We start from the raw sequence: 14,363 nt of genomic DNA on the forward strand, positions 1-14,363 counted from the left end.
CACCAGGGCTTCATTTATTTGAAAAACAAAAAAACATAAAAAATAGTAATGTTGTGAAATATTATTAGAATTGAAAAGAACTGTTTCATTTTAAAATGTAATTTATTCCTGCGATGGCAAAGCTGAATTTTCAGCAGCCATTACTCCAGTCTTCAGTGTCACATCAGAAACATTTTTATTATTATAAAATGCTGCTTTATATTTTAGTGGACACCGTCCTTTGTAACATTTGTGTAATGTTAATAATGTCTTTACTGTCACTTTTGATCAATTGAATGCGTCCTTGCTGAATAAAAGCATTATAAAAAAATTGTAAAAAATGCACTGACCCCAAACTTTTGAAATTTTTTAGTGTACCTTGAAGACTCGGCAAAAAAAAAAAAATCTATTGAACATTTTTAGAATTATTATTCACGAAAAACTGTTAGAAACCTTTGTACAGCGACATGATAAGCTAGATTTAAAGGCATCTTCTGGGTTGAACACAATTTAAGCTCTATTTGAATGTCAGTACCACTGTAATAAGGACGATATAAACAAATTTACAGCTCAGATAACACGTTTTTGTATGGAAAGAACATTCCTGTTAAGCGATTGTTACACTTTTGTTTGACACATATGAAGGAAGCAGTACATTTGTGTTTAATTATCTTGTTTAAATTTGCTTTATTGATTTAATCATGTTTTATTTTGCAAATGTTAATGCAGAGTATATAGTATATACACCTTTAATCGCTGGGGAACCTTTTATGTTGCTACCATTTCATATTTTAATTTGTGAAATATAATTGGCAAAAATGATTTCGTTGTTCAAGTCTCCAAACTGAACATTTTTGGTATTCAAAATCGAGCGCAAAGCATTTGCTTGATTTTTCAGCTGCTATATTAATTGTTATTCATGTTTATCTCACTGCTATGAACATGGTAAAAATGCTGCTTTTTCAAATGTGAATTATTTGTTTAGAAATTCAGGGGGTCATTTTTGACTGCACGGCAATCCATCAATACAGAAGCCTCAAGCTTGTGCGGGGTAAAAATCTAGAGATATTACAACACTCCTGTATACTGATGTCTATACGTTTTCTAACAGAAAGTTTTAAAGCAACTGTATGCAGTTTTGTGTATTTTTGTGACTTTAGCACCATAAAGTTCATTGATTGGAATCACTGTTGTAATTACAGTTGTACACGTGAATTGTTGCTGCCATAAAACAACACTTTTCGCAGAATTTCGTACCCGCTCACCAAACCTACATGCTTCCAGAACAGACATTTAAGGGGAATGTGGAAAAGAAACAGAAGCCATTTGCCTTATTAGAAGTCAGAGTACCATCAGAATGATTTTAAAACTGATATTGCAAGGTTTAAAAAAAGACATACAGTTGCTATGAGGACTTTAGTTGCATTGTTTGAGCATTTCTGGATCATACCTTTTAGAAAGCTCTAGCATTAAAATAAACTGTATTCACTTTTTTCTAAACTAGTAAAATATGCATTTTTATTTGAAGAATGCAATTCATTTTGTACTTGTTGCAATTATATAATACTTGTTTTATGTTTGTTACTTTTTAATGTTTTTTTTTAATAGTTATCCTGTGTATTCTTGAATTTTAAATGTTTTTACAGAATGGAATAAATTCCCAAAAATATGATGGTGTTAATGTCTTGTTGTTTACACACAAAAAATCTTGTGTGTGTGTGTGCGCGCACGTTTTTGTGACAAATGAGGACATAAATTTGTATAATGACAAAGGTATGACATAGGTATTACAAGGAGAAGGTGACTTTTCAGGACATTATGTCCCCACTTTTCAAAATGCTTATAAATCACACAGAATAGAGTGTATTGAAAATCTGAAATAGCACAAAGTTTCCTGTAAGGGGTAGGTTTAGGGGTAGGGTTGGTGTAGGGCAGGGGTGCCCAAACTCGGTCCTGGAGGGCCGGTGTCCTGAAGAGTTTAGCTCCAACCTCAATTAAACACACCTGAACCAGCTAATCAAGCTCTTAATAGGCATACTAGAAACTTGAAGGCAGGTGTGTTGAGGCAAGTTGGAGCTAAACTCTGCAGGACACTGGCCCTCCAGGACCGAGTTTGGGCACCCCTGGTGTAGGGCAATAGAATATATGGTCTGTACAGTATAAAAACCATTACGCCCATGGGATGTCCCCACTTTTCACAAAAACAAACCTGTGTGTGTGTGTGTGTGAATGAGAGTTATTGTAGCATGTGTAGCATGTGGTCTGACATTTATAAGTGCCAGCCCGTTTCCGTTCACCGCTGTGGAGCGTGGCTTGTGTAACCAGACGACAAGTCAAGCTTATCTTCCCCACGTGACCTGAAAAAAAAATTTGAACTCAGTGAACCATAGCAAAGTATTTTTTCTAGAGAAGGAGGAGAAAGAACATCAACATGCTTTTTGACTTTATATGTGCCTATGTGACAAGTTTTTGAGTATGTTGTTTATGATCCCTGCCACACAGCATCCTGGTCCTCCTCATGTACAGTAGCTGCTCCTGCCTGAATTTGAACATATTTGAGGAAACTTGGTCTAACTGTTGATATTTCCACCAGAAGGCAGCAGAGAGCTCATGACTGAGGGATGAATTAAACAGAGACATATCTGGGAGGTAACAGACGCTTGTAGGAATATGAATGGGATATAATGGAATCATACTACTGTATATAGCAGTTGTCCCGCCTTTGATACATACACTGCTGTTCAAAAGTTTGTGGTCAGGATTTTTTAAAAGAAAGAAATCAATGCTTCTCTATTCAGCCATAATGCATTAAATTCATCAAAAGTGACAGTAAACACATTTATAACTGAATAAAAGATTTCCATTTCAAATAAATAGTTTCCATGAAAAGATTAAGCAGCACACCTGTTTTCATCTCTGATAATAAGAAATGTTTCTTAAGCAGCAAATCAGCATATTAGAATGTTTTCTGAAGGATCCTGTGTGACTGAAGATTGGAGTAAGGATGCTGAAAATTCAGCTTTGACAACACAGATATAAATTACAATTTATATATTAAAATAGTAAACCTTATATTTTATTCAATGGAAAATAGCAGCACGAACATTGTGCCTACTATCTGTTTTTGTGTACCACAGAAGAAAGAAATCCATATCGCATTTGAATGACATTGGAGTTTTTTTTTTCATTTATTTATTTAATCAGGGACAATACACATTAATAATACATCAAATCAATGTAAAATGTTTCAGATTTAGACAGAGTGGCTAATTTTCATTTGTATAGTTCCAGGGCAGGTTGATGTGGAAGTAAAAGAAGAAGAAGAAAAATCAAACCACAATGACTTTTTATACCTTCTGTTGGAAGTCTATTCTAGTCATGTGTTCCTCTCAAGGAAAATGATGGGTGAACTACTGAGCCATTGAATGAGTGTGAACTATTTCTTTCATTTCTGAAATATTTAAACATTACAGAAAGTTCTTACTAAACCCAGTAAGAAAAGCTTCATAATAATGTTTCTCACAGATCCTGACATTAACGGAGAATAATTATGCGTGCAAAGCTGCAGTGGAAAATGTTGGACAACAATATTGAAAGGAAAAATGAGGCAGCAGATGGAGAGGAATGCAGCACGGCAGCAGCTTTTTGTCAACCAAAGGTCAATGACAAACCTTAATTTTCTTTCCATATGAAGAGAATGAGATGATTACTATTGCATAAGTAACAGGAATTCAACCAGTGACCCGGACATACTAATGCAAAACAGATGAGTGTGTGAAGGGTGTGTGTTACATTTAATGTTTCCAGAACCTCAAAAGTCCTTATTTTATTACACACATTTTTTTAATGATCCATATCTGCTGGAAACATAAAGCCATACATGCAGTATTGGCTATCATTTGTGAGCTCTATTATTAATGTTGACACTTAGACTACTCCAGTCATATATTCTCTTATTATTTCTATTGCCTTGTACTAAGTTACTTTGGAAAACTTCATTATTCCAAGCAAAAGTAATCACCTCTCCCCCCTTTCAATATATATTTATTTATTTATAATTATTAGAAAAATACAACATGTTTCTTTTAGGTTATGGGGAAATCTAGAGTAATTATAATCTTTTTTTTTCACATAAAAAATACATGAGTATCATTTCAATATAGAATATAGAGGGGAGCAGTTGGGGGTTCGGTGCCTTGCTCAAGGGCACCTCAGTCGTGGTATTGAAGGTGGAAGAGAGCGCTGTACATTCACTCCCCCCACCTACAACCCCTGCCGGTACGAGACTCGAACCCGCAATCTTTAGGCCACGACTTCCCCGTAGCTTTCTGATGCTGCATTTGAATTTTCATGCCACATTATTTGAAATTAGGCGGGCCAAACTTTTTCTCTCTGGGGCCGGATGTTGCCAGCGGGCCGCCTATTGAGGAACCCTACTTAGATAAGTAAATGTGTGTGTAGGTCAAATTTGGTCTAAACTGGGGGACCAGCCGATGATTGAATGAGAAAAAACAGCTTAATAAATACACTAAATAATGTTTTAATGAAAATGAAAAAATGCAAACAGATTCATGGATTTGGTTTAGGGTTAGCTCAGTATAAAACCAATTAAAATCAATGGAAACTCCCAACAAATGTGCATGTTGAAATGACTATTATTAGTAAGTTGTGCAGACATTTTTCCTGAAATTCCTTTGTGGGAGATGAACACGGGTCTTCAAAGATGGAAAAAATCTGTGTTTTTCATGTAACAAGCCGCATCCTGCTAACATGCGTGCAGCAGGACATATTGAGTTTCTGTTTGTGTGTGCTTATAAATGTTTATGTTCACAAACATTGTGGGTTTTCACATTGTTCCCTCAGTTCTAATGTAGAGCAGGGAAGCTTTTGAAAGAAACAGACGTAAAGTTCTCTTTCAGAAAACAGCTTGTTTGGACATAGAAAGGTTTCCCTTCTTTGAAACAGTTTTGACTGTCATTTTATTTTAGAATACGAGTAAAATAAGTCTGTCTGAGCTGGCAGGCTCATTGTGCGTGTATTCAGGAATGGGATGGAAGAAAGGCATTGAGGGTGAATGAGAAAGGGAGGGAGAGAGAAAGAGGGAGGGAGAAATAAGCTGACCAAGGATTTTTCCTTTTCTTTTTCTTTATTTCTCTTCTCAGCTCGCTGACCCAACTGCAGCTGCAAACGCAACTAGTACTGTAAGTTTTGCTTACACACACACACACATGCACTTACAATCACACCTGAAACATCAGATATATTGTGCTTTATAGTTCATTTAGGCTTTTTATAAAGTAAAATGAGTTTAATGGCACTTTTGTAACCAAAATGGGCAGGCTCATTAAGATGATCATTAAGAGTAAGTTACAGTGCTCAAAGTTTTTTTTTTTGCAAGCTAGTTAACATATTGCTAGCAGCTGGACAGCATGTGCAAAAGCATTCTTGCTCTGCTACGGCTGAGATCCGCTGCTGATGTATCCCACACGCCTGCACTGCATCTTTTACAGTACAGTAATATAGGAAGACAGACTTCATGCGGTTATTTTGTTTTAGCATGTTTTAGTAAAGGATTCAATTTTGTTGCTGCAGGCTATTAAAATCAATAGCTGATTTTGATTGTTACACTGAAATTTAAAAGTTAGAACCAGGGTCTTCAAACATTTTCAAGCTGTACTAAAATGGTCATTGCATTTTAAGCCTGGTTTAAAAAAAAAAACCTGTAGTACCACATTCATGCAGTTGCATTCTTTATTATAATGCCTACCTGGTAAAAATAATCATTATCAATGTATATAGATTCACATACTTGTACATCATATTTTAATTTTGCTTGATACATTTGTACTGAATTAAAACATTTAGCCGAAATTTTAGCTTATTGTATTTAAAAATGCATTCATTTCACATGCCTTCATTTGTACTAATTAATTAATTAATTAATTAATCAACTAATTAATAATTGGTGGTTGTGGATCCTCTGTTGAAAACCCTTGGATTAGAATGTGATTTTTGTTGTGAATTTGAGCCATGCTTTATTTCATCATTATTCAAAACATGTCTATGTCTGTCACTTGCACTTTTGCAGTGGAAATTGCCAGTACTGAACGTTTTATGACTAACCCCTTCAGACATTACTTTCTATGCTATTATCAAAAGCTTCACTTTTCTTATGGGTCTCGACATGTCAGACCCAGCAGCTTGTTATAGTCTGATGTAAAACAGATACCTGCAGATCATAAAAATCCTCTAGCTCAAACTAAATTTCAGCACAAAGAAATGTCTGAGTTTGCATTACAGGTCCTCTTTAATTGTGCTGTTGATTTCCAAGTGAAAACAATGCTGCCAAAAGCTCTCATTGGTCTGATCACTCAAGAACTTTATGGCTTGGTGAACATGATCACATGCATTTAAAAGTGGATTTGAGCTTCTGTTTCAAACATACATATGGTAAGATCTTTAAAAAGATTTCTACAGCAATAAGTGTTCTATTACATTACTACAATTTAAAATAACTGCTTTCTATTTTAGAATATGTTAAAATGTAATTTATTCCTGTGATGGCATAATTGAATTTTTGATGGAAAAATTGAAAGCTGGATTTTCAGCATCATAACTCCAGTCTTCAGTGTCACATGATCCTTCAAAAATCATTCTAATATGCTGCTTTGCTGCTCAAGACACATTTCTTATTATTATTAGTGTTGAAAACAGTTAAACAGTGTGGAAACTGTAGATTTTTTTCAGAGTTCTTCGATTAATAAAAAAGTTCACAAGGACAGGAGGGATATGTTTAGGCTTTGATTATATGATGTATTATATCCACCGATTGAAGCCTGATTTAAGGTCTACTTGCAGTTTTTTTTGGCCAAGAACTGCTAACTTGCTGACAGGAAGAGATGTGTGCCCTACATGTAAAGCATCCAACTAGGTTTTCTTCTTTTATGTGCTGCTTTGAGACAGTTTATCTGAAATAGATAGCAGTATGGAAAAACTGCAGCATGGCAAAAATGTATTTAAATAATTGCACAGTGGTCTCCATCTGATATGATCCATGATAATGGAGCGCAGCCTCATTGATTACACTTTTGGGGGGAATCAACCTATGATTACTAATAGTATCTGTACATTTAGCTGGGACATGAGAAATAAACATCAAGATTAAACCTCAGCAGCGGATCTGAATTTGGAAGTGTTTTAAAGTTATATCTCATGAGTTATCAGATGAACTCTGGAAGATACGAGCTGGATTCTGTCGAGTAGAGAGACAGACAGACTGAGCTGTGTTAGTTTAGCTCTAGTCATATGCAGGTTGGACTCGGTCCAACAGAAACATTAATCTGCGTCTTGAAGGGGCCTACATTTGTCAGGCTGCATTCCACTCTCAGCATTAGCCCATCTCTTTCTATTTTCTGTCTAGTCTACATTAATGATCCCACTAATAAATAAACGGATGCTTCCACAATCTCGTATTAGTGAAAGAATAACAGTATGTGGAAAGTTATTATAGGGAGTGACTGAAATACACATGAAATGAAAGCAATTACTCTTATGAGTGCATATTTATTCTTTTGACTCAGATCGCACAATGTTTGGGTCCCTCCTGCTTGCCTGTCTGTTTCTACATCTGGTTGTCTCTGTACCTCAACCGGCCTGCCGTCGATGCTGTGACCACCTCCCAGCACCAGATGAAGCTGCAACCCTCAGCGAAAGCATGCCTGCAATGCCTGAGGTCCGCACATACATCAACATGACCATTCTCAAAGGTACACGAAAGCCGTCAAGTGCTTCAGCTTACATGACAAAAACAAGTTGTGTAGTTAATAGTTATAGTTGTCTTATAAACTTTTGTCTGTTTGTGAGGTTGATGCTGTATAAATTGCCCTGTGAAGGGACAAATACAGATTTACTACTAAAAGCTACACGAGCACAGCTGCTACTTCTGTCGATCTCCATTCTTTGGGAGCAAACCCTGTAAAACGGTTTATTGCAAAATCAGCCATTTTTGGCCTAACCAAAAGTGAAAATTTGATTAAAAATAAAAATTTTACTCTTCAGGCCATCCAAGATGTTGATGAGCTTGTTTCTTCGCTCACCAGCGGCTCCTCTGCAGTGAATGGGTGCCGTCACAGTGAGATTCCAAACAGCTGATAAAAACATCACAAAATAATTGACACAGTAATCCACACGACTCCAGTCCGTCAATTAACGTCTTTGTGAAACGAAAAGCTGCGTGTTTGTAAGAAACTTCCTTCCAGTCCTCTATCCATAATATTGCTTTCTCCAGTGAAAAAGTCTCACCTAAATCAGGAGAGGAAAATGTACTGATCAAGTAGCCTACTGTTTGCAAACAAAAACAGTCCAAAACAGATATTTTGGTGGATTATGATACACTGAAGGAAGCATTATTATGGATTATTGACTCATATTTTGAGCAGAAGTGACAGATCAAAGTTAAAATGTCTTAATGGTGGATTTGTTTCTTACAAATATGCAGCTTTCACAAGATGTTAATTGATGGACTGGAGTCATGTGGATTATTGAGATGTTTTTATCAGCTGTTTGGACTCTCATTCTGACGGCACCCATTCACTGCAGAGGATCAATTGGTGAGCAAGTGCTACATTTCTCCAAATCTGTTTAGATGAAGAAAAATCTCATCTTCATCTTGGACGGCCTCGGGGTGTGTAAATTTACAGCATATTTTCATGTTTGGGTGAACTATTCCTTTAAACCTCTGAAAGTATCCATAGGTGCCGTACATGATGTTTCAGAGTCAAATAACATCAGCACAAACTTTAGTGAATATTGAACTTCATTGTAGCCAAATTTTGACCCCAATGATCCTTGTTGGATTTTAGTTTTCCCAGTTTCCCAATCTATTGCTTGTCTGGCACAAGTGCTGTGGGATATTGGTTCTGAACCCCAAAATGTAATTCAGCTGGAAAACAAGGCATTCATTGGGCTGAATGATGTGAAGATGTGTTTTCAGCTGCTCTCTTCCCTTCTGTGAGCCTCAGTTAACCTCTCTTGGCTCAGAAATATCTGCTCCACTGGAGGCCTATACTTGGTGGACAGGAAGTGACAAACCTGGCAGGAAAGGTGCTGATGTGGCGGGAACCGCATGAGAGTTGTTTTTATGTGTCTGTGCATGCACATATGCGCATGTGTTTGTTGCATAAACGGGAATGAAGCCTGCAGGAAATGTGGTCTTTGGAAACTTTGAGCTGAAGTCACAATTAGTGGCAAAATTACATGATGACAAAAAGACAAAGAAAAAACTGAACCTGAGATAAGTGTCTGAGAATGTCTTTTGTCATTTCAGAAGCTGTGATTTGAGGTTCTGGGAAATAATTTTAGTCTGCCAGAATTTGAGCTTGTGCCTTTTCAGTAAGGATTTACAATACTGAAAATGCACGAGTCTTTCATAAGCTTTATGGTTCATATAGTATGATACAGAAGAATATGGAGCTCATACTGAAATTTTATTTAGAGGCCCAAACTAAGCAAAAATATTAAATTTGGTCCAGCATCGGATATTTTATCAGCCATAAAGATGGAATTCTGATAGCTTTCATATAAATCAACGAGATTTATAACAGTATACCAGACTACTTACATGCATATACTGTAAATATCAGTTGTCACTCTATATCTCCCAATAACGTCTTATTAGGATGATATTTAAATGCTCAGTTTTATTATCAAAGCTCTGTAGTTTTTACTGTGGGGGAAAAACATTGAGGGAAAAGCCTGATATATCATATTTGATAATCACATTTTAACATGATTTTTCCAAAAATGATATATGGACAGTTCTACGTTGATTCAGTACAGTGTGTTCATCTTGAAATATTACTAAAAAAAAGTAAAAGTTAATCTTACATTTACATTTACTTTATAAAAATCAATTTTAAAAAATGTGTACCACAATCTATAATTACCCTAAAAGATTTTTTTTATTTGCTAAAAAATATCAATCCGATGACAGAAGGCATTTATTAGATTGTGAACAACAGGCTTTTCAGCAAACTTTTAATAATGTTGATCATTTAGAGGCCTTAGAAGCTTGTGTATCAGTAGGCTTTCTAGGGTTCGAGTTAGTTACACTGCAGAACTCTTTATAATATCTACCTGAATAATCAGTTTACTTATTGCTTCTAGTGCTTTTTCCTTCTGCATCTGCATTTTCGTTTAATCTCACACCTTGTTGTCTGTTTTCAAGGTGACAGAGGTGACCGTGGAGAAAGAGGGACACCTGGGAAGCCTGGGATTGAGGGTTCACCGGGACCACGGGGGTCTGAAGGCCCCAAAGGAGATAAGGGACAAGCCGGAGCTCCAGGTGACGCCTGCAAGTCCCAGCATTCTGCTTTCTCAGTGGGCCGACGGAAGTCCCTTCACAGCATTGACAACTACCAGGCCCTAATCTTTGACACTATCTTCGTGAACTCCCCCGAACACTTTGACATGTTTGCCGGGAAATACCGCTGCCAAATCCCAGGAATCTACTTCTTCAATGTGAACATCCACACGTGGAACTTCAAGGAGACGTACCTGCACATCATGCAGAACGACAGCGAGAAGGCCATCGTTTACGCTCAGCCCAGCGACCGCTCCATCATGCAGAGCCAGAGCGTCATGCTGCCTCTGCAGGAGGGCGACGAGGTCTGGGTCCGTCTCTACAAACGTGAGCGCGAGAACGCCATCTACAGCGATGATGTGGACATTTACATCACCTTTAACGGATACCTCATTAAAGCAGAAACTGAGTGAGACCAGAAACGGAGACAGGACATGATTAATGGAGCAGCTTTAACAAAACTGAAAAGCATCCAAACATTTCATATTAGATTTCTGCAGTCCAAAAAAAAAAATTCCTAATGCAGAGAAGTCTGCTTTTTCTACTTCGGTGTGGGGTCTCGTATGAAGAGAACCGGGAAATTGCGGTCACATTTCATTATTTCACATTAGAGACATTTTGTAGGCCCAGCTAAGGCCTGTAGTCTAAGTCTGTAGACTGTGCGATTTCAGCAATCTGATAAGATCATTACACTGCGTCATATTGGTCTAATAATCTTGGGTACGACATAGGCCTATATGTAGACTGTACAATGATGACACCTATTGAATCGTAGGCTATGACGCAAGTTAAGATAAAAGTTAAGATAAATCGCACTTTGGCAATTGTGGTTTCCACGTACCAGTACTCCTTCTTTTTGCCTCCATGGTATTTAAACTTTAGCTCCATGTTGCGTTGATCAATACGTCATTTCATGTTGAATTTTTATTGGCTAGTCAGTAGACATAAGTCGTAGCAGCAAACACACTGTGAGATGGTCTGACACTATCTTTGGTCACAAGACCGTGACAACAGCCATCTTTGAACCTCTCTCACAGTACAAAGTATGAGCCATGACCAAAGAAATCATCACGACTGTTTCCCGTTGGGCATCTTTCATCTGGGACCGCCTAAAATTGTGCAGTGCATACCAGGCATTACAGGGAACGAATTTGGCTAATGTTTTGGCAAGATTCTTTCAAAGTTCTGTAACATTAATAGAACGTCTGAAATGTGAGTGGGCAACGTAAAATGTCTCAGAGCAAAGGTAAATATGACCGCAACTTAGCATCCAAAATGAATTCCAGTGGTTCTTATCTGATAGATATCTATGCATACTGTACAGTAGTTTTGTGTAATTTTATGTCATGTGGAAGCTAGTCAAATTAGGCAGATGCCAACATGGTCAGGTTGTGTGAGGTGATATAATCTTCAAAAAACAATTGAACAACTGTATGCGAAGCTAAATAAAACGCGTCTACAAGTTACAGCAGATATGGGGTTGGGTGCTGACCAATTTCATGGTGATATTAACAAAAATGTTTGACTTCAGGGACCTTTCAGCTTACTGTTGGACGATAAACAGTTCTGACCTCCAGATCTTAAGTGAAACCAGTTGAGAACCACTGATGTAGCCCAGCCCCAGATATTTAGGTCTGTGTTTAGGCAGGGTCTTTTTCAAATCCATCAGCAGCATCTGGGAAATGGTAGCTGGTTTATGTTAGTTGTGATAGGATGTTTACATGGTGTGACTGACTACTTAAACCTGCTGCTGGTCCCTTCAAACATCAACGGGCCACTGGAGTCATAGCAAACCAAGTTCACGTTGAAGCATGTGGTTGCTAGGCCATTGCTTACTAGCCCAAGTCTCTGATGATAATACGGTCTCTAGATGTATAGGTCTATTTTTTCAGAATTGAAAACATCTGCTCAGGGGTTTTGGGGGGGGGGGCGTCTAGTATACACTACCATTCAAAAGGTTGAGGTCAGTACGATTTTTAAAATGTGTTTGAAAGAAGTCTATTGTGCTCACCAAGGCTGCATTTATTTCATCAAAAGTACAGTAAAACCGTAATATTGTGAAATATTATTACAATTTTAAATAACTGTTTTCTATTAACTCCAGTCTTCAGTGTCACATGATCCTTCCGAAATCATTCTAATATGCGTATTGATGCTAAAGAAACATTTCTTATTATAATCAATGTTGAAAACACCTGTGCTGCCTTTAGTGTCACTTTCGATCATTTTAAAGCATCCTTGCGGAATAAAAGTATTAATTTCCTTAAAAAATCCTATTGACCTCAGACTTTTAAATGTTAATTCCTTTAATCTGGTTTAAGAAAATGTAATCAAAATCAGCCATTTCGATAAACTGGATGCCAACAGCCGTTAAAAATAAAGAAGAAGATGAAGAAGAAAGAAAAATTAAGGCATTTTTAACTTCAAACCATTGCTTCTGGCCAAAATACTACAAGTCCTCTATCTATTGCTTTCTATAGTGAACACTGAACAGTCATCTCGTCTGAATCAGGAGAGAAATATGCACAGCTCAAGCACCACTTACAAGCCTAAACAGTTCTAAACATATCCATGTCAATGGATTTTGATGTGAGAGGACAACAGGGAATGGACATTTTCACTGGAGGAAACATTATCTGGCCAAAAAATTGACTCATATTTTGGATTGAAGCAGCGGTTTGAAGTTAAAAATGTCTTGGCGATGGATTTGTTTATTATAAACATGGAGCTTTTAATTTCACAAGATGTTAATTGATGGACTGGAGTCACGTGGATTGCTTGTGGATTAATGTGATGTTTTTATCAGCTGTTTGGACTCTCATTCTGACGGCACCCATTCACTGCAGAGGATCCATTGGTGAGCAAGTGATGTAATGCTACATTTCTCCAAAACTGTTCAGATGAAGAAAAATCTCATCTTCATCTTGGACAGCCTCAGGGTGTGTAAATTGTCAGCATATTTTCATGTTTGGGTGAACTATTCCTTTAAACCACTGAAAGCATCCATTGGTGCTGTACATGATGTTTCAGAGTCAAATAACAAAACTAAGTACTACAGCCAGTTTAGTGCACAGCATTCATATGAAGTAAATATTCATATGAGTAAACTTCAAATCAAATGATTGTCAATTTAAGTGCTATTTGTTTCGATTGCTTTCCTACATTACTATGATTATGAACAGTATGGTGATCTTTTACTAGTGAAATAGGAGTAACACCTCATTTGGTTAACCTTTATCATCATTTGGTAACCAAATGACGTTCTGTTGTGTTTTCTGTTCATACTTTGAAAATCATACAGGTTTAGAATGACATGAGGCTGAGTAAACGATGACAAATTTCATTTTTGGGTGAACTGTCCCTTTAATTATAAACTTCAAGGTTTGACTTCCCTACTTTCTAAAACTTCCCATATTTGGCTTTGGCTATTTAGGTTCGCTCTCTTATAATTTCTTTCCTGTTGCTGCTAACTTTGCTGACACATGGTCAGGCTCTTGCAAACTTGGTTCCTGACAGGTTATCCGGTTTCAAAGCACAATTTACAAGACCCACATAAGGGGTGTTAATGGCTAATGCTTAATGTATCCATATCCAAGCACACAGAGCGTGACCGACCCTATGAAAGCTTTGAAACACAAGTCATCAGCAAAATCTTAAACCTTTACAGGATGTGACAGGCCATCAGTGGACTATGAAAAAGTGAAACTGGTATTACAGCTGCATTGTCCTTTGCAGTGTAAAAAGCATTAAAATATTAACACTTCTGATTTAGATTTTTTGTTTTGTTTTATCATCTTGTATAAACTGTATAAACACCCGTACACAACAATTCTCAAATAACACATATTTTCACAATATATATTTTAGTTTGTTTTTACTTGTTTTAAGCATCTTTTTTTTCCAGTGTAGATGAAAATTCATAAAATCCTGTTAACAAAACCCATAAAAAAAAATAATATATATATATATATATATATATATATATATATATATATATATATATATATACAGAAAGATAGCGTTA

The 14,363-nt window shown here is 36.8% G+C and overlaps 1 protein-coding gene across 1 annotated transcript; it reads left to right on the forward strand.

The window, feature by feature from the left end:
• Positions 1 to 5,108: 5,108 nt before the first annotated feature.
• On the forward strand, positions 5,109 to 10,883 carry c1qtnf6a (C1q and TNF related 6a). Its single transcript, XM_016294770.1, has 3 exons — positions 5,109 to 5,180; positions 7,560 to 7,745; positions 10,205 to 10,883. Exons 2-3 carry the CDS (start codon positions 7,568 to 7,570, stop codon positions 10,750 to 10,752), a joined length of 726 nt encoding a protein of 241 aa, XP_016150256.1. The 5' UTR covers positions 5,109 to 5,180; positions 7,560 to 7,567; the 3' UTR covers positions 10,753 to 10,883.
• The last annotated feature ends 3,480 nt before the right edge of the window (positions 10,884 to 14,363 follow it).

This window comes from Sinocyclocheilus grahami, unplaced genomic scaffold (assembly GCF_001515645.1).
Source record: "Sinocyclocheilus grahami isolate Dianchi unplaced genomic scaffold, SAMN03320097.WGS_v1.1 scaffold324.1, whole genome shotgun sequence".
In the NCBI taxonomy this organism is placed as follows: Eukaryota; Metazoa; Chordata; class Actinopteri; order Cypriniformes; family Cyprinidae; genus Sinocyclocheilus; species Sinocyclocheilus grahami.